Raw genomic sequence first — 21,572 nt, 5'->3', positions numbered from 1 at the left:
TTGTCAAGTATTTGAAAACTCTTGTCACAAACTGAAAATGTTAAGATATTTAAAATTAAAAGTATTTTGTTCTAAAAAAATGGTATTTAGATCATCTAACTGTCCAGGGCAAGCAATAACTCACTCTCTCTACTCATGCATGACTTCAGCTGAAAATATTAACCAAGTACGTAGAGTACACAAGTAATTAGCCTAATTGTGTCATTCTGACAAAGCCTAAATAGAAACACAATGAAAGAAAGCAACCAAAATAATTACTGCAAGTTAGGGCCCCAATCCTGCAAACACTTGAACACACAGGAGTAGTCCTGCTGAGCTCACTGGGATTATATACTTGTATAAATGGACTTGAACCTACATGGGAGTAGCACAGGGTCAGCCAAAAGCATATCATTGCAGATCTTACAAATAGGCATTGTTTTTCAAACAATAGCACTTTTACACCATACATTTTAACAATCAATACAAGGACATACATTCACTAATACTTGTGAAATATAAAACCAAAAAGTAGCTTAATCCAATTCAAAAGATTGTAGCAGAAAGAAAGCACTTAACAAATAATACTGATAGTGAGTTCTCATGTGATTATGGTAATTGCTTAGTGAAAGAGTCCACATACATTAGAAATGGACAGGAAGACATATAGTTCCTGGAATTTCTGGTGTTTTATCTAATTATTCCAAAATTTGCCCAAGCAGCAACAAATTCAACAATTATTATTAAAGCTGTTTTTGTAGGTTTCTTTTCTGTTTGCTGGTATGATACAAATGAGTATATCTGGAGAAAGGCTTCCAATTCTGAATTGTATTTCTCTAATTCTATTCTTCATGATTACATTTTTAAAAGGTTAAAGCCTTAGGCACTAAGCATCATGGAACATGTGGGGAGGTTGTCACGTGAATGTAAAGCCCATGCAAATAGGAAGACTCCAATACTTATAAAATATGTGGTGTAATTTAAAGGCGGGAACACATTTCTTACAGTCTCCTCAGCCTCCATGTGAGTTCCTCAGCAGTAACTCTGGACTGGTTAGAAAGCCCTGACCCAGCAGAAGGGCAGGTTGTGGCTGAACAGCAGTTTGAGCTTGGCAGGTCTGAGGCGTTCATGTCTTGCCAGACCAGGGCACATGTCATAGCTCCCTAAAAACCTATAAGAAACACCCCGGGGAAAGTCTCTGGCTGTTAGTTCTGATCCAAGCAGCATTCTGATCCCATTTGAAGCCCTGGCACCCTCCATTCCGATCTCTGCCTCCCTGCCAGCAAGGCCCTGAGGCTGCTGCTGCCTGTTCTCCCACCTGGTTGTTCCATGCCAGCTGGATGCCACTAGGGTGAGCACTGAGAGCAGAGAAGAGCCAGTCTCCCTGCCTTCAGTGGCAGCACCACAGGAGCTCTTGAAGTCCAGGAATTGTAACTGCAGGGAAAACCCTGTGGCTCCGCTCAAGCCCTGCTGGGTGTGTGATAGGTTTTAGCTGGAGCTGGACAGGCACACAGAAAATATGAAAGAAAATCCCCTGCAGCTATTTGCATATTCTTATTTAGGATTGGAACTAAAGTGGGGTCAGGCTGCACAGTTTGGAAAGCCTGGTGTATAGTGCCCATCAGCCTACTATGTATACACTATAAAAAAAATGTAAATAAACTTATCTTTAAATCTGAACATGTTTCCATCTGGAACTGCAAGTTACAGCTGTTACATGGAAAGCTGCCCACTAGGGAACAGACTGGAAACAGCAGCTTGTTCTATACAGGCCACTGAGTAGCCATCGTATTGTAAACACTTATTGTTTCTATTGACTTGTACTGGATTGAACCAGCAACCTAGAGGAAGCAGCCTCTCTGGCAGTGCTCATCAGGGTTCACCATCAAGTCTTCCCACTGTACCATAAGTATGGGCACAGGAGCAATCCGTCGATCACAGGGCTCTTTAGAATTAGGACCACCCTGCATTAACTATCCTATTTAAGCACTTGTATTTTTTCTGCCAAACAAGTATCTTGTCATGTAGAGGCAGAGAGGAATGTCATTAGGTATATCTGCTACTTTATCTTTGGTATCTGTGTTTGTTAAACACTAATTCTACCACCGCCTGCTTTTTCTGTGGGTAGGCTTTGGCTCTAGTTGGTGGCAGAGTGTTTACAGGATGCAGTCTGTCTCATTGCCATGAGAAGCGAGGTCCTGGTAGATAAGCAGGAAAGGAGGATGAACTTGTGATCATATGAGGTGGAAGAAATTACAGTCACTTATGGCTGTGGGGATGAACATGTTGTTTATACGGCTCTATAGGAAAAGAACAATGACATAAAAAGCTTGTAAAACCTTAACAGTTTTGCAGCAACCAGTAACAACAGACCTAGGGAAGGAATGAAAGGAAGACTAAATACCTGGGATCGAGTTTTTTTTAAAAAGGAACAATAAGCAAACACTTTTTAGTATAGAACATATTATTCCAAAACATTTTCCAGCCTGTCTCGGGAAGTTTACTCTGAGTTATGTCAGCATTTAAATCCACAGCCGTCTTACATGAAAAGAAGGTTTCATCCTTATAAACACAGAAAAGTCTTATTTCTCATTTATAGGGGGAACAAATAATCCAGACAGCATCAGGAGAAGAAAAAGGGTGTATTACCTACTGTAATACAGCTAAATGCTTAAGGCTGGGTCTGCCTATATCAGTAGAGTCAGTGCCAAAGCACAAATTTTGAAAGCATTTTTGTTTGTTTGTTTCAAACCTGACTTGTGACATCTGGTTACCCATTTATAGCTAATGAAGTTTTCACAGGAAGCTGGAGTCAGTGGTATCTCATCATATGTTTCAGTTGGCAAAGCACTATTTACCTTGCCTGGGCCCAGCATCCTGCCTTGTTACCACAGGCAGTTTAATTAGGATGCATGCTCATCCAACACAGGAAATGAATAGAGTGGTAAATAATAGCTGGTAGAACAGTCTGAAACCCTGCATTACCAGTGACTTATTATAATCATTGTAATTAAAAAAATAAAAGGTCAAACAGGACAGTAACGTACAACAAGGATTAGCAGCTCCCCAGACACTTTGCTTATATCTATCTTCTTACTCTATGTTCCATTCTATGCATCCGATGAAGTGGGCTGTAGCCCACGAAAGCTTATGCTCTAATAAATTTGTTCGTCTCTAAGGTGCCACAAGTACTCCTGTTCTTTTTGTGAATACAGACTAACACGGCTGCTACTCTGAAACCTGCTTACAGATTGACTCTCAAGCAGCCCCCCTCTCCCCACACACACACACCCATTCTCAGTCACTTGAAATCAATCTTTTCAGCAAACGCTACTGCCGTGTCACCCTTAAAGTTCCCAGGCACTGGCTAGAATAAAATCTGTCTGTCTGCAGCCTCTGTGTTTGTCTTTTATGCACCATTCAGACTATTTTGATGCTTTGGCAGTTATTAATGAAGTAATGATACAGATTGCAGTAGGTGAAGTGTCTCTACACTAAAGTATTCTATTCTGTATAGCTTTAATGTAACTAAACCCAATGACGTCTAGCAAAAAAAGAGCACAGTTCACTGCAAGGAATTAATATCAACAGTGATGTTCCATCACACCTTCTAGAGCTGCCATCTTGAGTAGTTCTTCAGAAGGAATGAGTTTCCATTTCAGGTGTGAAGCTTTTTTTATTGCTTTAAAGTTTCCAGAGGAGTGAGGGGTATGTGCATCTCCTGAGAAGCAAAACCAACTGTGTCTTCTTTTGAAACGTTAAGAGTTCCTTGGACAGTAAAAGTCCCATTTGAGCATTAGCAATGCTTTCCTTACTGGAACTTAAGATGTCAGGCCATTCAGAAATTCAGTCACACAGTGATATAAAGTCATTTGTGTTCTCAAATACATAGAGCACAACATAGATGGTAAGGTTATACAGCCAGGTGATAAGGTTACAAGTGTGTGTCACTGTTAGTCAATGAAGGGAAATTTACACATCTCCTAGGAAGACATGGTCCACACCCTTTATTTGCACTCAAAGGAAATGTCCTTCCATATTCCTATTGCATGCAAACACTTTACAGAGCTACTCTGTGTTTTTCTAACACTTCAAATATATCCACAAAAACATTCTTTTCTTTCTGATGCATCAAAATCTCTTATAAGGAAAATGCAACAAAATTAAGTATCTTTACCTTATTCCTTCTTAATAATCACCTCTTTCTCCACTCTCCATTTTCTCAGCTCTGTAGTATTTTTAATTATAATTTTGGTATTTCTCATTTTGTAATTAGAATTAGCATATTTTCTTTTTTTGTACATGTGCATTTGAATAATTAATAAAATATTTGCAATTGCTTGATATACTTTGAAGGAGATAACGTGCCAAATTCATCCCTGGTGTAACTCTACTGAAATCAGTGGTGTTACACCAGAAATGAGCTTGGCCTGTTAACTTTGAAATGGCTGTGTTAATTTAGTATTCATGTACAGCATTTCAAAACTCTTTCCTGGCCAACACCCTGATTCTATTTATAAAATGCTGAACTTCCTTATTTCCCCCCTCACTTCAAAGGGAGTTGAGGCCATTCAGTACCTCACAGAAAGTGCTCACAAACTTACAGGGTCAGGCTCAAATTACCAAACTTGATTTTATTGCTGATTGTAATGAATTTTAGAACATATAAGGTAGGTGCTTGTTTACAAACATTTAAAACACAGACAAGAATAATTAGCATTAATCAAGGTCACCACTGTCACCAGAAACATTAGCCACCATGTGAGCAGGAGGGGGAAGTCAAAACCTAAATACTGATGCATACCCCAAAGCACACTAGACTTTAGCTACATGGTGCATTGCCAAAGGGAATAAATTCTAAAGGTGGGGCCAATCTACTGAGAAAGCCCAGTATTCCTGCTGGTTATTAGAAGTGCTTCAAGATTTGTAGACTGCACAACCATAAAAAGCTGCAGCCTGTTTTGAGAGGAAAATACTTAACCCCTCTGCAGAGGGACATCTACCAAATGTTGCATTAGACATGACACTGTTGACTATTTGCTATGAAATCCACAGTTGTATTCAGCACATATCTTATGTCACAATTCCACCAACCTTACACACATAGAGTAGGACCTTACTACTTGGAATCAATGGATCTGCTCATGCAGTAAGGTCCTGCTCAGCACAACACTTGTAGAATCAGGTTCTTAGCTAGCATACAGGAGGTAAGACTAGATGATATAATGATTGATAATAGTTCTTTCCAGCCTTCAAATCTATAATTGTCTTTTGGTAAAAGTGATCCTGGAATGATAGAGTTCATGATTCCAAGGAATAATGGGAGGGAAAACAGCAGAATAAAGACAATGGATTTCAAGAAGGTAGACTTTAGCAAACTCAGGGAGTAGGTAGATAAGATCCCATGAGAAGCAAGCCAAAGGGGAAAAACAGTTTGAGACAGCTGGCAGTTTTTCAAAGAGATATTATTAAGGGCACAAGATCAAACAATCCCACTGTGTAGGAAAGATAGGAACTATGCCAAGAGATCCCCCTGGCTTAACTAGGAGATCTTCAATGATCTGAAACGCAAAAGAGAGTCCTACAAAAAGTAGAAAATAAGTCAAATTACAAAGGATGAATATAAAGCATGTAGGGACAAAATTAGAAAGGCCAAGGCAAAAAATGAGATTAAATTAGCTAGAGACATCAAGGGGAACAAGAAAACATTTTTCAAATACATTAGAAGCAAGAGAAAGACCAAGGACAGGGCAGGCCAATTACTCAATGATGGGGGAAAGACAATCACAGAAAATCTGGAAATAATAAACGTGTTAAATGTCTTTTTTGTTTCAGTTTTCACCAGAAAGGTTAGTAGCAACTGGACGTCTGACATAGTGAATGCCAGTGAAAATAAAGTAGGAAAAGAACAAAGTTAAAAATTGCTTAGACAAGTTAGATGTCTTCAAATCAGCAGGGCCTGATGAAATATATCCTAGAACTGACAGAGGAGATATCTGAGCCATTAGTGATTATCTTTGAAAACTCATGGAAGACAAGAAAGATTCTAGAGGACTGGAAGAGGGCAAATAAATCCAATCTATAAAGAGGGGAATAAGGACAACCTGGGGAATTAAGCTGACTGGTCTGCAATTTCAGTACCTGGAAAGATAATGGAGCAAATTTTTAAGGAATCAATTTGCAAACACCTAGAAGATAATAAGGTGATAACTAACAGTCACCATGGATTTGTCAAGAACAAATCATGTCAAACCAACCTAATAGCTTTCTTTGACATGCTAACAAGTCTTGTGGATGAGAGGAAGTGGTAGATGTGGTATATCTTGACTTTAGTAAGGCTTTTGATACTGTCCCACATGACCTCCTCATAAACAAACTAGGGAAATATAGCCTAAATGGAGCTACTATAAGATGGGTGCATAACTGGTTGGAAAACCATTCCCATAGAGTAGTTATTAGTAGTTCACAGTCAAGCTGGAAAGACATATAATAGGGGGTCCTGCAGAGATCATTCCTGGGTCTGGTTCTGTTCAATATCTTCATAAATGATTTAGACAATGGCACAAGGAGTACATTTGTAAAGTTTGTGGAGAATACCAAACTGGGAGGGGTTGCAAGTTCTTTGGAGGAGAGGATTAAAATTCAAAATGATCTGGACAAAATAGAGACATGGTCTGAAGTAAATAGGATGAAATTCATTACGGACAAATTAAAGGACTCCAACAATCAGTTGCACACACAAAATGGGAAATGACTGCCTCGGAAGGAGTACTGCGGAAAGGGATCTGGGAGTCATAGTGGATCACAAGCTAAATATGAGTCAACAATGTAACACTGTTGCAAAAAAAATTGAACAGCAATCTGGGATGTATCAGCAGGAGTGTTGTAAGAAGTAATTCTTCCACTCTTCTTCATGCTGATAAGGCCTTAACTGGAGTATTGTGTCCAGTTCAGGAAGGATGTGGAGAAATGGGTCTAGAAAACATGACCTACGAGGGAAGATTGAAAAAATTGGGTTTGTTTAGTCTGGAGAAGAGAAGACTGAGGGAGGACATGATAACAGTTTTCAAGTACATAAAAGGTTGTAACAAGAAGGAGGGAGAAAAATTGTTCTCCTTAACCTCTGAGGATAGGACAAGAAGAAATGGGCTTAAATTGAAGCAAGGGAGGTTTAGGTTGGACATTAGGAAAAACTTCCTGTCAGGGTGATTAAGCACTGGAACAAATCACCTAGGGAGGTTGTGGAACCTCCATCACTAGAGGTTTTTAAGAACAGGTTAGACACACACCGGTCAGGAATGGGCTAGTTATTACTAGGGCAAGTCTACGCTACAGTGCTACATCAGCACAGCTGCATCCATGCAGCTGCGGTGCTGCAGCGCGTTGGGTGAAGACATGCTATGCTGATGAGAGAGTGCTTTCCCATGGGCATAATTACTCCACCTCGTCAAGAAGTGGAAGTTATGTCAGTGGGAGAGCATCTCTCGCCAACATAGCGTCGATGTGGACAGCATGAAACTTACATCCCCAAGCAATGCAAGTTATATCGACTTAGGTTGTAGGGTAAATCTGCCCTTAGTCCTTCCTTGAGTGCAGGGGACTGGACTAGATGATCAATGGAGGTCCCTTCTGGACAAATACTTCTATGATTCTATATGAATGAAGAAGGGCTATAATGACTAATAGACTGTACAGTCCCAGCCTGAAGCTGAGGCAAGCTATGAAAAGATGGACCATGTTGTTGCAGAGCACAAGTTACAAAAATATGCATTCACACGAGTTCACATCATGTTGGGTGGCTCCACAACGTGCTTCAGGGGAGTATTTGCTATTTTCCTTATAGGCTCTGGATAGTGTGACTGGCCATAAAGCTAAAACCTGTGACATTCCAGATTTTGTGAGGCAAAGACAGCCATGAATTTGAGCCCTGAGGGGTTAATAAGTTAGCATGCCACTGATAATCAGAATATAAGGTATTTGTTGTGCCAGCGGGTTTAGCGTTACTTTTTTACTTGAAAAAAAATGGTAAAAATAACTGAGGGTTGGTTAGGAGGTTTTTAGGTTTGGTTTTGTTTTTTTGAGACATTTGTAACAAACAAGGTACCTAGATTGTAATTTACAGAAGGAGTTGCTGAGATTGGGAGGAATTAATTGTAGTTCTTGATAAAAGTTTTGTATTTAAAGCTACATTTAATTAGATATTCCAGTCTTCATGTAATTCCTAAGAAGCTTGAAATCTTGAAATTGTCCTTTTAGCTTTTTTTAAATTAATCAGCTTAGTAAATCCAGCATTATTCCTAGAACAAGGAAGTGTATCAGAAGGATAAATGAGGCATTAACAGATCATTACTCATGAAAAAAACATATTTGAGGCTCACTCCATTTTTAGAAAAGAACAACCTATTAAAGTAAAAGGATGGTCTGGTGGCTAAGGCACTGGCTTGAGCTTCAGGAGATCTAATTCAATTTCTGACTCTGCCTGATTTCCTGTGTGATCTTGGGCAAGTCACTTAGGCCCAGATTTGTAAAGGTTTTTAGGCATTCCTCAGCTAAATACTGGAAGGCCAAAGTGACTTGGGCACCTAGGCACCTAAGTCCCATTAACTTTCAGTGAGACTTAGGCTATGTTGACACTGCAGTCGGAGGTGTGATGGCAGCTTGTGTATGCTTTACAAGCCTCCCTTGAATCCTGGGTAAGGAGCCACTGTGTCTTCACTGCTGTTTTCAGGCATGCTAGCGAAATTAAAGCTAGCATGGGTATGCCTACCCAAACTGCAATCATACCTTCAACTGCAGTAGACATACTCCGAGGCTATTTCTATGCTGCGCTGCAGTGCGGACTACAGGAGTGTGAACTGCCATGAGCACCAAAGTGTTGTGCTGTAACTCCCCCATGCGGGCACTGCCAGCATGATACATAGTTCGCGTTAACTTAGTCCTCTTCTAACAGGACGACATTGGTACAAACTAGGTACCTTTTAGTTCAGTAGACAAGCCCGTAGACTTCTAAGTCAGGTAGATGCTGCAACACTGAGCAGAACACCTAAATACCTTTAAAAATCTGAGCTTTAATTTCTCTGTGCCTCAGTTTCCCATTTTTTAAAAAAGGGAAAATAATACTCCCATTGTCTGTCTTGTGTATTTAGGTTTTAAGCTCTCTGAGACAGGAAGTGTCTCCCACTGTGTCTATGTAAAACTTTTAGCATGATCTTAATTGGAACCTCTGGTACTACTGTAGTACAAATAATGAGCAACAACAAAGTATCAGTATTAGTCCCTGAAGTTTTCCATTGCCTGTTCTTGCACACCACAGAAACCCTAGCAAAGCCAAAGGTGCCCCATAAAATAGACTTCACACAATTTGCACATGTTTACGCAACTTGGACATATTTTTAGTAGATTTATGCCAACATTTTTCACACTTGGGCCCCTAAATTTAGGCACTTAGATCCATATTTAGGTACTAACTGTAGAGGTAACGGGAGCTGTGATTCCTTCCCCTGAAACCTTTCTCAAGGTTTCAGTGTGGAACAAAAACAATCTGGCCCTGGATTTTTACAGATTTGTTTTCCATTGTCAATTAAACATCATATTTTTCAATCTAAATTACTAGGATGTGTAATTTGTAAGTGGTTTATGTGTTTACAGTCCTGGTGAATGCAACAGACCACTAAGTTGTAAGACCCACTCAGTTCTGCCTATGTAACCTCTAAATAGTCCTAAGAAATTAGGCTAAACTACTATGTCAAAAGAACATTAGAGGACAGATACCATAGAACAAAATAAGTATCTAGCCTGAATTCACAGCTTTAGATAAAACTCTAGCCTATGGCACATGTATCATATTTACTGTATGAACTGGCAAACATGACATCTAAGTATAGAATCTAAAAGACATCCAAGTAAGTTGGTCCATTTGGCACATCATCGTTATGATTATTGAAAAAGTAGCCTGGATAGACAGAAGATTCTTCTAAAATGTAATTACCTGCGTTTTTTTTTTTATTCTCTGCCTATTATCACAGGGAGGCTTTTTTGCATATAGTCATTAGCTGTTTCTGCTTTAAGTTGCAGCCTCATTGGAAATTATACTGAATCTGAGTTTTAGCTTGCCTTAAAAAGAAGCTATCAATATTGAACCAAATCCTAAAGTCCTTACGCATGTTCAGTTCAGTTGGCAAAGATCTATTGTCCTTCTTAATAGTATTACCTGAGTAAGCACTTCAGAATTTTACATTTACAATTAAAATGTTATGAAAAATATCATTTTAGAATTTGTAAGAACACTTTGTGGGCTGAACCATCAGAAGGTGTAAGCAGGCATAGTTCCATTGAAATCCATGGAGCCATCACAATTTATAGCAGCTGAGGCTCTGGTCTTCTGGGTTTTGTGCATGTTCGGAGAGTTAGAAATGCTGGTAAACCGCTGAAGGCTGCAAAGCAAATCTCTTCAACACAATTCATATAGTTTGCCATGGCTTCCAGAGAGCAGCTAAACATATGTTGGGACAGATATAAAATTCTCACTGCATTTCAAAGTTGTTTATTTAGGTGGTTAAAATTCGATTTTTTCCCCATGACTGAACTGGAACAGAAAGCAAGGACATTTGGAACCATGGAAATTTACTATCTTTAGTATTTACTACAGTGACATTAGAAAGATAGTGTCATAGAAATAAAAGAATCATTTATGCTAAATGAAAACTTTCCTTTTTATTTACAGAACCACATAAAAATGTGGAATGCCTCTACACATCCTCTTTCTTTTCCCCATTTCTTTTGTATGCAATAAGGCAACTTATAAGTAATACTTTTCCATTTGAGTGTTGTCAGTTTCAGCCTGCTATTCTCCACTAAAGACTGTGGTATATAAACCATACCTGCTGGTTTGCTTAGAGAAGCAGCTGACTTCCAGTTCTGGGGATGGGAAGAAAAAAATTTCCTGTATCTAATTGGATACAGTAGAGTGGAGTGGTTTTTACCTTCCAGAACAGCACTGACATTATGTATCACATTTTGGGCATTGTGTTTGTTCCTTGTTTGAGTTTTGCCTCATACTGTTTGTGGGCCAGTGTTGAGGATTCCCTTAGCTGGGTTTGTTCTTTTGTTACGGCTTTGGTATTGGGCAGTGCATTGCAGAGGCTCAATCCAGTCCCACTGAAGTCCATGGAAAGATTCCTGTGGATTTCAATGAGAGTTGATCAGGCCCTTAATTCATTACCTGGCTTTAGATCTCATCCCAAATCAGAGAACAGGGCTGGGTGAGATACGTCATTGGCTCAATGAGAGAGCAAACGTGGGCAGGGAATTTAAATATCATACACAACTTGTATCATACTCCATATTTGGTCCTATGCAGCAACAGCTATATTCTACCTGTTCCAGGCACATCATTTCCACCTAGGTCCAATTACATAGAAATTCTCTGTGGGAATTTCCCACTGAAGTCAATAAGAGTTCCAGGCAAGAAACAACTACAGGATTGAGGCAGTTAATATCAATGGGAGTTTTGTGCAAAGGCTCTGGGGAAAATAGACCTGTGAGTCTGTACTCCTAGAACGCACCACTGAATGTTTGCTTCCACCTGAAACAAACCAAAGGTCCTATCCCGACATCCATTTGTGCGCTGAAATTCTGATTTCATAAAGAATGATGGCAAGATATGGCCAGGGGAGTGTAAAATGAAATAGAATAAATACAATGATAAGAGGTTAAAAAGAATTAAGGATTTTGGTAGTGTTAAATACATAAAAAAAGCATGTATAGCCCGGGGTACATTAATACAAAGAGAAGACAGCACACATTGAGAGAAATGTAAAGAACTGGAAAATGTTTCCCCATCAGTTTGCAATAGGAATTTTGCCTGAACAAGAGCTCGTTAAGGATTTGGCCTGTAACCCAGACTTCAACTGAATCAAATGAAGATGTTCAGTTAATGAAAAGTAGATTAATTTCTCACATCCTCATTTCCTTAGAAGTGTAGTTAAAATTTCCTTCAGTGAACTGGATTCATCATTGCTACATAAGGTACAATCTTGAAATTTAATTGCAAAAAACCCCAAAAAAATCCTCACTCGTGATTTTTTTTCTTTTTCACCCAGATAAAGTTCATATTGTGCCTGAAACCAACCTGCAGCAGAAAAGATCAAGATGAGCCTTAATTCATCTACTGAAGAGACTGTTAAAAGAATCCATGTTGACTGCCCCGTTTCAGGAAGGCATGGCTATATATACATTATGGTTCCAACTGTTTACAGCATCATCTTTATTGTAGGCATATTTGGGAACAGCTTGGTGGTCATTGTCATTTGCTTCTACATGAAATTAAAGACTGTGGCTAGCATCTTTCTGTTGAATTTAGCCCTGGCTGACTTGTGTTTCCTAATGACTTTGCCACTGTGGGCAGCCTACACAGCCATGGAATACCACTGGCCTTTTGGCAACTGTTTATGTAAAATAGCATCAGCTGTGGTAAGTTTCAACCTGTATGCCAGTGTGTTTCTACTCACATGTCTTAGCATTGACCGTTACCTGGCTATAGTACATCCAATGAAGTCCCGACTTCGGCGCACCATGCTTGTTGCCAAAATAACTTGCATCGGCATCTGGCTGCTAGCAGGACTGGCTAGTTTGCCTGTCTTAATTCACCGTGATGTATTTTTTGTTGAGAATATGAATATGACAATTTGTGCTTTTCGGTACAAGACCCATAATACAACACTGCCTGTTGGACTAGGTTTATCTAAGAACATGTTGGGTTTTTTAATTCCCTTTTTGATAATTTTAACAAGCTACACCTTAATCTGGAAGACGCTGAAGAAGGCTTACCAAATTCAGAAAAACAAGACCAGAAATGATGAGATTTTTAAGATGATTGTGGCAATAGTACTTTTCTTCTTCTTTTCCTGGATTCCTCATCAAGTGTTTACCTTTCTGGATGTATTAATCCAGCTACGTATCATAACAGATTGCCAAATTGTTGATGTTGTGGATACCGCTATGCCCTTCACCATCTGCATAGCTTACTTCAACAACTGCTTGAATCCCTTTCTTTATGGTTTTTTTGGAAAAAAGTTTAAAAAATATTTCCTGCAGCTACTAAAATACATTCCACCAAATGTCAGAGCACATCCAAGGCTAACAACAAAAATGAGCTCCCTTTCCTATCGACCATCAGAAAACTTAAGTTTATCCATGAAAAAGACTATTGGGTCTTTTGACATTGAGTGATGTCTTTCGTGCTATATGCTTGTAGAACAACCTTGTATATGAAATAGCAAGAGTGTCAAAGTTCACCCATAGTCCTGACCATCACAGCTTATTGCACATTACTTAAATGATCTACTAGATATCATCTTTGGAAGATTTAGCAGTGGCCTTTTATGTTGTCAAGAGGACTGTTTGTTATTTTTATTTGAAGCAACCCAAGAAGGTGGCAGTTGGGAGTCTTTTAGCATCCTGCCTCAGAGCTCAGAACTTTGGAAGAAGCGTACATGATGCTCCTGGAAAGATCTCAGAACTTAGGTTAAGGCATGATCATTTATGAATTATATGAACTCTGCAGAATTTGCTTTCAACATACATAAGCAATTCTAAACTAACCATTTGAAATTGTTATACAAAGTGTTACCAGAGTCAAACAGAATGTTTGTTTTCTTTCACATTATATTTGGTGGGGATGGTGGAGAACAGAGTTATGTCTGAAATATGAAAAATATCCATTTTTCCTTGATACAAATATCACGTCTCATTACATTTATAATATGGTGAAAATAGATATATGCAGGTCTCATTCCCATCTCAGATTGAGATTTAAGGACTTCAAGACTGTGTTCACATATCTTTTTGCTATTATTCATTTTAAACATGGCAAAAGTTTATATATGAAATAAAATGCAGTTTTATTTATTAAATATATATTTTTTTATAAATCTATGTTTCTATTAGTTATATTCCATACAAGGAAACATTACTTTGTACATACACATTTTTATCACTATGTTAAATGTAGGGTGGGTATTTTTATGGCCATAGTTTATATATTAACCAGTCTTACTTTCACTTGACCATGCATATCCCCTATTGACTTCAGTGGGATTACTCACGGAATAAAATTTTACTTTATATGAGTAAGAGAATCAGAATCTGCCCCATATTAGCAAAATATGGACATCCTGTGATAGAGATCGTTAGCAAGCTACAAAGGATCAGCCAAAATTATTTTCATAGAATAATTACAGCACTAAATGAAAAATAAAACACATTAATTCAATCCACTCAGAACTTCCAAACTCCTAAAAATGTTCCATTTTCTTCAGTATTTCTGGACACTCAAAACTCCACAAAGCAAAAATGTAATAATACTTATTGGGTCAAATTCTGCTCTCAATCATAGAAATGAAAATGTATGACTAAACTTTGCTCTCAACTTCTATATTTAACCAAAAGTAATTATGAGCAGAATTTGATCATGAAGGATATCCTGAAGGATATGGAATTATTCCCCTATTTACACCTGAATAACTGAGAGCAAAATCTGGCCCAATAAAAAAAAATATTTGCAGTCAAATTCTTGCCAATAAACCTCTAACTTTTAAAATAATTTTCTCACTATAAAAGATATTTAAGCACTGGAAAAGGTTACCTAAAGAGATTACAGAATGCCAGTCACTGAAGATTTTTAAGAACAGGTTAGATAAACCGTTGTCAGGGATAGTCTAGGTATACTTAATCCTGTCTCAGTGAGGGAGATGGATTAAATGTCCTCTGGAGGTCTCTTCCAGCCCTACATTTCTAAGATTCTAGAATTCTAAATGAGAACAGTGACACCTCTTTGAGGAAACCTAAACTAATGATATAATCGTATTTTCTTACCTCCTTTTTAATTCACCTAATAACTTTCCAGAAAACTTTGTTCAATTCTAATTCAAAATTGTCTAATCTCTCCAAAAGCAAATCATCCGTTTATAAAATAGTCTGGCAGAGAAAGATAAAAATTTCAGAAAAAGTTCCTGATAATTTCAGATGAATGGTATAAAGAAATACATAACAGTGAGATTATTATCCTAAATGTAGTATTTTCACAAATTAGAGATGACACATTTAACTAGTTTTTGAGTCTGATTGTGAGTTATTCAGAAGTTAGGATTATCCCTAACTTCTGAATATAGATAGATATTATACACAGAGAAATATTATTCCAGGATTTATTTTCACTGTGGAAAATGAAAGGCACCATTATCGTTATTATATTGATTTTAATATTAAAAGTATAGCTCAGAATTAGACAATGAAATATATGTAAATGATAATTACCTAAATAAACTTTCTACTTATGTATTTAATACCTTACATTTAGGCTAAATCTGCTCTCAGATATGTACATGATATTCAGTTAAAACCAATGCGAGATATGTACCTGAAGGCAAAATTTGGTTCATTATACTTTGAATAGTATCCAAAGTAGTTGCATTGCATTAAATACAAAATAAGTTGAACCAGGAGTATTTTATATATATATATATGCATTGATATTTAGGGCCTCATCTACCAGAGAGCATCCATCTTTCCCATTTGCAGGTTGGCTGGCTGTGAATGCTATCTGGTGGACCAGGCCTTTTATGTATGTTGGATACTCATATATCAGCTTAAGATGAGAGAGGATCTCCCTGTCTTCTCATGCATCTGAAAGCCAATTCATCTTCCCATCTGGGGTATGAGTTCCATAGGAGTAACCACCTCACAGGCTCGCGAGTTTTATTTTTTAAATTATCTGGAGGAAAAAACAATTGTCTAACAGCAGAAAATGAACAGGGAGGTGCACTGGTCAGTGGTTTTGATCATTCTGGCCTCAGGGAAGCTTGTGGCTTAGTAACAAGTGCAGGAAAACTACTGCTCGGGGTTCTAAGCCTGTACAAATCCTGGAGGAAATAAGAGAGATGTGTACTTGGTGTGTGACTAGGGGAGAGGTAGAGAAGGGGTGCACGTGGTGTGTTTTTAAAGAACAGCCAACCCCATATTGGTAATTAGAGGGAATGGGGGATTAATCTTTTGCTAAATAATTCTTTAGTCATGGCTTTTATTGGAGGAGAGGAAGAGAATAGGTGCTAAATGTGTGTGGTTCCTAGTCTAGCATTTTTGCAAAAACAAATTAACAGATGGTGGATAAGAAACCCAAATACTACAGATTAAAATTAAGAAATCTTTAAAAAAAAAAAAAAGGAAGACCAAGCTTCCAAGTGTGCAGCCTCCAGGGACCCTAGGTGGAGGCAGCACTGCTAACTCTTTTAAAACACAGTCAGACGAGTGGGAAGGACAATATGTGCAGTTCCCAGGCCCTCCGCAAAGCCACCAAATTGACATTTAAGGGCAGGCTCATCCCTGGTGCTAGTGCTATGGGCTGTTGCAGCAGCACAGAAGTGTTCTTGCTTCTGTGCCTCAGACCTCCTAACCTGCCCTGGAATGCTCTCCACCGGCCAAGTCTTGGTCTCTTGCACACAGTCTGCCTGAACCGGCTATGTGTAAGGGGGAGAGCCAAGAGGGGGGGAAGAGAGACAGTTTACTGCCACAGTTCAGCTCTTTCCTATGGTCAGAAGGAAGGAGTAAGATTTGGCTCCTTAGACACTTCGGATGACTCCCATTCACTTCAATGGGCCTTTAATCAGGCACATAATTTGCCCTCAATATAAATACTAGTTATATAGGCCTAAGGAGAACAAACTCCTAAGGGCTTAATAAATACAGGGTTTAATAAATATACTGTACACCTTGTCCATATGCACTGGAAGAAAGACAGGAGACACTAGATGTGGTGTAATTAGGCCACAACTTTATTCTTAAATGTCTGGGAGTACCCAGCAGATAAAAGTGTACAGTGTAGGTAATTCCATAATCATTTCACTATGTACCCAGGGGGCTTCCATCAGCCCACCCCCTTACCCATCCTGGTCCCCAGCCAGCTGGCTGCTGGGACCTCACCAAAATGAGGGCTAGGGGGTGGCTATAAAGGAGGGGCTCCAAACACTTCCTGTTTCTGCTCTCTTAAATCCTTTACCAATCCACTTTATCTGATCCCTGTATCCATTCCCTAAGGAGTACTGGCAATGGACATCCACCCAATCATGTAAGGATGTGTGATATTATAGCCTAACTCCCATTTCATGTTTGCCCCAACTAAGCCCCCTCAAACCCGCTGTGGGGAAGGTGGAAAAACCCCACTTCACCTTGGCCAATCTGGCGGTGAAGGAAAAATTTCTTCCCAGCACCCCAAGAAAGGAGCAAATAACACAATACCCACAGCAAAGCCTGACAAAATCTGAGATTTCACTACTTCCACAGATAGGTGCTGCTCTGTCTGGTTCAGGTAAAAGAGGGCTTTTCCTGCACCAGCATGGACCTTTAGAGTCCCCCCTGTTTTCTGGTAAACCTGGGGGGGATGGATCAACATCCCCATGCTGACCTGGTCATCAGCTGCAGCAAAGTCATTCCCTGGCTCTCTAGCCCTTACAGGGGCACACATCTTTTCCAACAAGCCAGCCAAAGGTGCCCACAGCTTAATGTGTGAGGAGGTCATTATAATGTGACTATTTTAAAATAGATGCATTTATAGATCACCTTTCATCCTGAGACGGGCCAAAGCACTTTACCAACTATGAATCTGTCTCTATACTTTCCTCTGTTAGTATGGGCAACTCCTGCAGATGTTAATGGGGTCTCTAGCTGTGAATCAAGGACAGTGTACAGCCCTAAATACAGGAATTGCTTCACCCACTCCTGTCACTTCACACATATATGCTGTTGCCATGTTTGAATGAATATTTTGTATTTCCTTTCTGCTGGCAGAATCATGTTTAAGCAATGGTATACCTGAGATGTGCATTATATTTATTTCTATTTATTGTGTAATAGTACTTTATACAACTCATGTTTCATACTGAACATCCTCCTAGCTTGTACTTTTTGTTCTGATGCTTCATCATATACGTGCACACTTACTGGGCTAAATTCCCATGAAGACAATAGAGTTATATCAGGGATGAATCTGGCGCATTATCTTAATGATTTCTGTTTTACAGTGTTCATCAAGATACTGCAGAGTGATTATGCCAAAAGGCTTTTCTGATTTTCCAGAATTATCATTTTGTTAAGATTCTCATCATGTACTTGAAATTCTGGCAGCATCAGTGGCTGTGTATGTGACTCCCAGGTTTTTCTCTTTTCCTTGTGTAGCTCCAGTAATGATTCGTCTCTCATCTAATGTGACTTCCTGTCGAAATATACTGTATATTACAATTGTACATGCTGATGTTCCCCAAGATAAGTTTTGCAAAGGAAAGAGGGCCAAATGTCAGAAACACTGAAAAAAAAAAACCCTACAAAGTGGGAGGTTTCTTATATTGAAAATTTTCATCATTTGAGTTTGTAGAAAGTTGTTTTTAGTATGTGATGTTATAACACTAAACATAAAATCTGTTCGTTGTGTTAGTAATAGCTAGAAAAAGTTTTGAAAGGCATATCTTTGAAAACAGCATAACCGGATCCAGCTATACAATATCTATCTATCCTCATCAAGCCATTGTTATCCCACTGCAAGGCCAAGGTCTCCTCAACGCTGTTCCTCTACATCATGCTGAAGGGCTTGGCAAAAACCCCGTGACACCTGAGGGTGCAAGCTGACGAGGCTGTGTTATCAATCATCAAGTCTGTTTCCCCAGCAGCCTTGCTACCAAGGCTGAACTAGCACATTGCTAATCCCAATGGCAAGAGTTGTCAGGCTCATTGCCATTGACTGACGCCTTAGGTCCAAGCCATGTGTATACACTCATTCCGATCATTTTGGGGGGGATAACATGAATTAAAAGCAGTGTAGCAGTGAGTAATGATAACTGTAGTGGCTAGTATGGTGTCCTATAACTTTAAATATATGTTTAAAAAAACTAAGCAACAAGATTTAAATGTAGAATGTTTTCTGCAGTGTTTTTGCGGAGATAATTTGTAAAATGGTGAATGTTAACTGTTTGTTGCTTTATTAGAAATAATTTTAAACTTCATGAGCCTTCTTGTGTAACTATATTACTCTTGTATGGGATGAGTTACTTCTGTTGTCTTTATTATGAACATTAATGCCTGGGTCATCATTTAATAGATAATGTTTTTCATAGGGGCAGCTTTCCTGTTATGTTGGCCAGTTGGGAGTGACAGTTAAAATGTTTCCATTTTATTACAAATGCTCAAGAAGTATTAGAGTTATGATGAAAAGCTGAAAACTAGAGAAAGTGGCAAATATAATGGCAGTTTGAATGAAATGTTAGCTCTGGTCCTCAATCACTACCAGTCATACCAAAGTTCTCATAATTAATACTATACTGCGTTCATTTGTGCTCCAGGGAGGGTCTGATCCAATTCCCTTTGAAATAAATGCAAAGACTCCGTGTGACTTCACTGTAAATTGGATCAGGCACCAGACTCCATGGAGTGTTTATTTGCAGAAAGAATGCAGGATTGGGCCCAAAGACAGTGCTCAGAACTTCTAGGCTGAAATCAAATGGCACAACTCCCATCCATGTTTTGAACTCTAAAAACCATGCAAATCCTTAGCTGTGCTCACCCTGTAGGCATAGCCTTGTAGAGCTTTCCACACTGTATAAAACAGGAGGAGGATTATAGTAGATCTGGGCCTGTACATTTTTATTTAACTTGCTTAGTCTCCATGTACTTTCATTATCCCTATTATTATTTGTATTGTGGTAATGCCCAGAGGCCCGTCAGGATCAGGGCCCATTTTAATAGGAGGCATACAAACACATGAGAAGACAAAATCCCTGCCTATAGGAGCTTACAGTCTAACTGGCGGAGAATACTGGCAATAGCTAGAAACCAACTGAATAAAGATTATTTATTTCTGACAAAAGTGCAAAAATTTCAAAATCATTTTCATCCCACAAGTTTTAAAAAAGAGCAATTTTTCCATTTATTCTACATTTTAAATCCAAAAATTGTAACAAAATATTTCAGATTGGTCCTTCTGCCCCTTTTTCTCCCTTTGCCACTGAAAAAGGGGAAAAACAGAATACTGTAAAGGTTTTAATTTGGTGCTTTCTTGGGGTGGGGGGGACAATGTTTCCCATGCACACAAAAAGTTTCCCCAAAATTTTCATAAAAACAGACTTTTTAATATAAAAACTCTCACACAATAAATAAACTAAAAAAATCTTTGGGCCAGAACATTTGGGATGGATCTATTAGTGGCTAGTTGCCACTGCTTGGCAGCTCTTTCATAAAAAGAAGTTGCCTTTTTTCCCTTAAGAATCCAATAGAGCAGTGGTTTTCAACCTGTGGTCTGGGGACCCTAATGGGGGTCCCCAGACTACATCTAAGGGTCCATAAAAGGGGGACTATGAAAATAAAAAATTTCAGAGCCCAGAAAAGGCATTCTGTTTTTCCAATCAATCAAAAGCATGTGAATATCCCCATCCACAGGTCAAAACCCGGAAGTGTTGTCATTACCATAGGGTACAAAACTGTGGGCTTCTTTCTCATGCTGCATCCAATGCTGTACTGAGCATGTGCAACATTTATCGTTTAATTCTGTTCTGTCAGTTTTCAGAAATTGTTCAGGGCTCCACAAATGAAAAAAAAGGTTGAAAACCACTGCAGGAGATCATTCTATAGCCACGAAAAGCTATAATATACTGCAATGTGTATTAGCTATGCGTAAATAACCTGAGATCACATATTCCTTAGTTCATTACACAAAAGATATACACCTACTATATATAAAATATATACATAGAAAAAACAAATCAAAGCCGAAGATGAGTCTATATATTTATTTTTGTAACTTTGAATGTAATTTTTCACTGTGAAAAATAATCAGGTAAGCCAACAATGTTTAAACACACCCCCATCCCCTCACTGTGTACACTGTATGACCACCAAGAAAGAATGTAAACGACCTGCAGTGTACCCTTCAGTGATATGGTATAAACAAATTTTATTATGTGTACATTTTAGACAATAAAATATATTAATTTTGAAACTTTTTAAAGAAGCTGGCTCAGGTGATTACTTTAGTATGAATGTCGAGAAAAATACAGAAAAGATAGTGTGTATTTTCCCATATTATACACAGTTCCGTATGATATTACAAAGCATCTCTGTGCTTTCCATATGGAAATGATATATATCTGATATTTATAAATGGAGTAGTTTCATAGAATCATGGAATATCAGGGTTGGAAGGGACCTCAGGAGGTCATCTAGTCCAACCCCCTGTTCAAAGCAGGACCAATGCCCAACTAAATCATCCCAGCCAGGGCTTTGTCAAGCCTGACCTTGGGGTATTTACACTAACTTTGATTATTACCTATTTTATCTTTTATCCCTGATGTTTCATTCTTTTAATCTTTACATGAGAGTTGAACAGCGGATGTGTTTATTGCATAATCATTAAATAGATATTAGATATTTTGATAGATTTTTTTCAAATTAGTAATACATGACTATCAATATTTTGAGAGGAATCCAGTAGCAATTATACTACTATTCTCAGAAATAGTAATGGTTTTTCACAAAAGGTTTTCCCATCAAGTTTA

General features: G+C 38.5%; 1 protein-coding gene across 4 annotated transcripts in view; it reads left to right on the top strand.

The window, feature by feature from the left end:
• Positions 1–21,025, top strand: part of AGTR1 (angiotensin II receptor type 1) — a 51,867-nt gene extending 30,842 nt beyond the window's left edge. For 3 of the 4 annotated variants that reach the window (XM_043522716.1, XM_043522714.1, XM_043522715.1), the window contains exon 2: positions 12,081–21,025. In XM_043522716.1, coding sequence (XP_043378651.1) covers positions 12,130–13,209 — 1,080 coding nt within the window. In that variant the 5' untranslated portion in view covers positions 12,081–12,129 and the 3' untranslated portion in view covers positions 13,210–21,025. The remainder of the gene's footprint in view (positions 1–12,080) is intronic. The other variant, XR_006283877.1, reaches the window with a different exon arrangement.
• Positions 21,026–21,572: the final 547 nt, after the last annotated feature.

The sequence above is a fragment of the Chelonia mydas genome, chromosome 9 (assembly GCF_015237465.2).
Source record: "Chelonia mydas isolate rCheMyd1 chromosome 9, rCheMyd1.pri.v2, whole genome shotgun sequence".
Taxonomy (NCBI): Eukaryota; Metazoa; Chordata; order Testudines; family Cheloniidae; genus Chelonia; species Chelonia mydas.
Note: the sequence above shows the minus strand (reverse complement) of the source record. Positions and strands in the feature narration are given on the sequence as shown.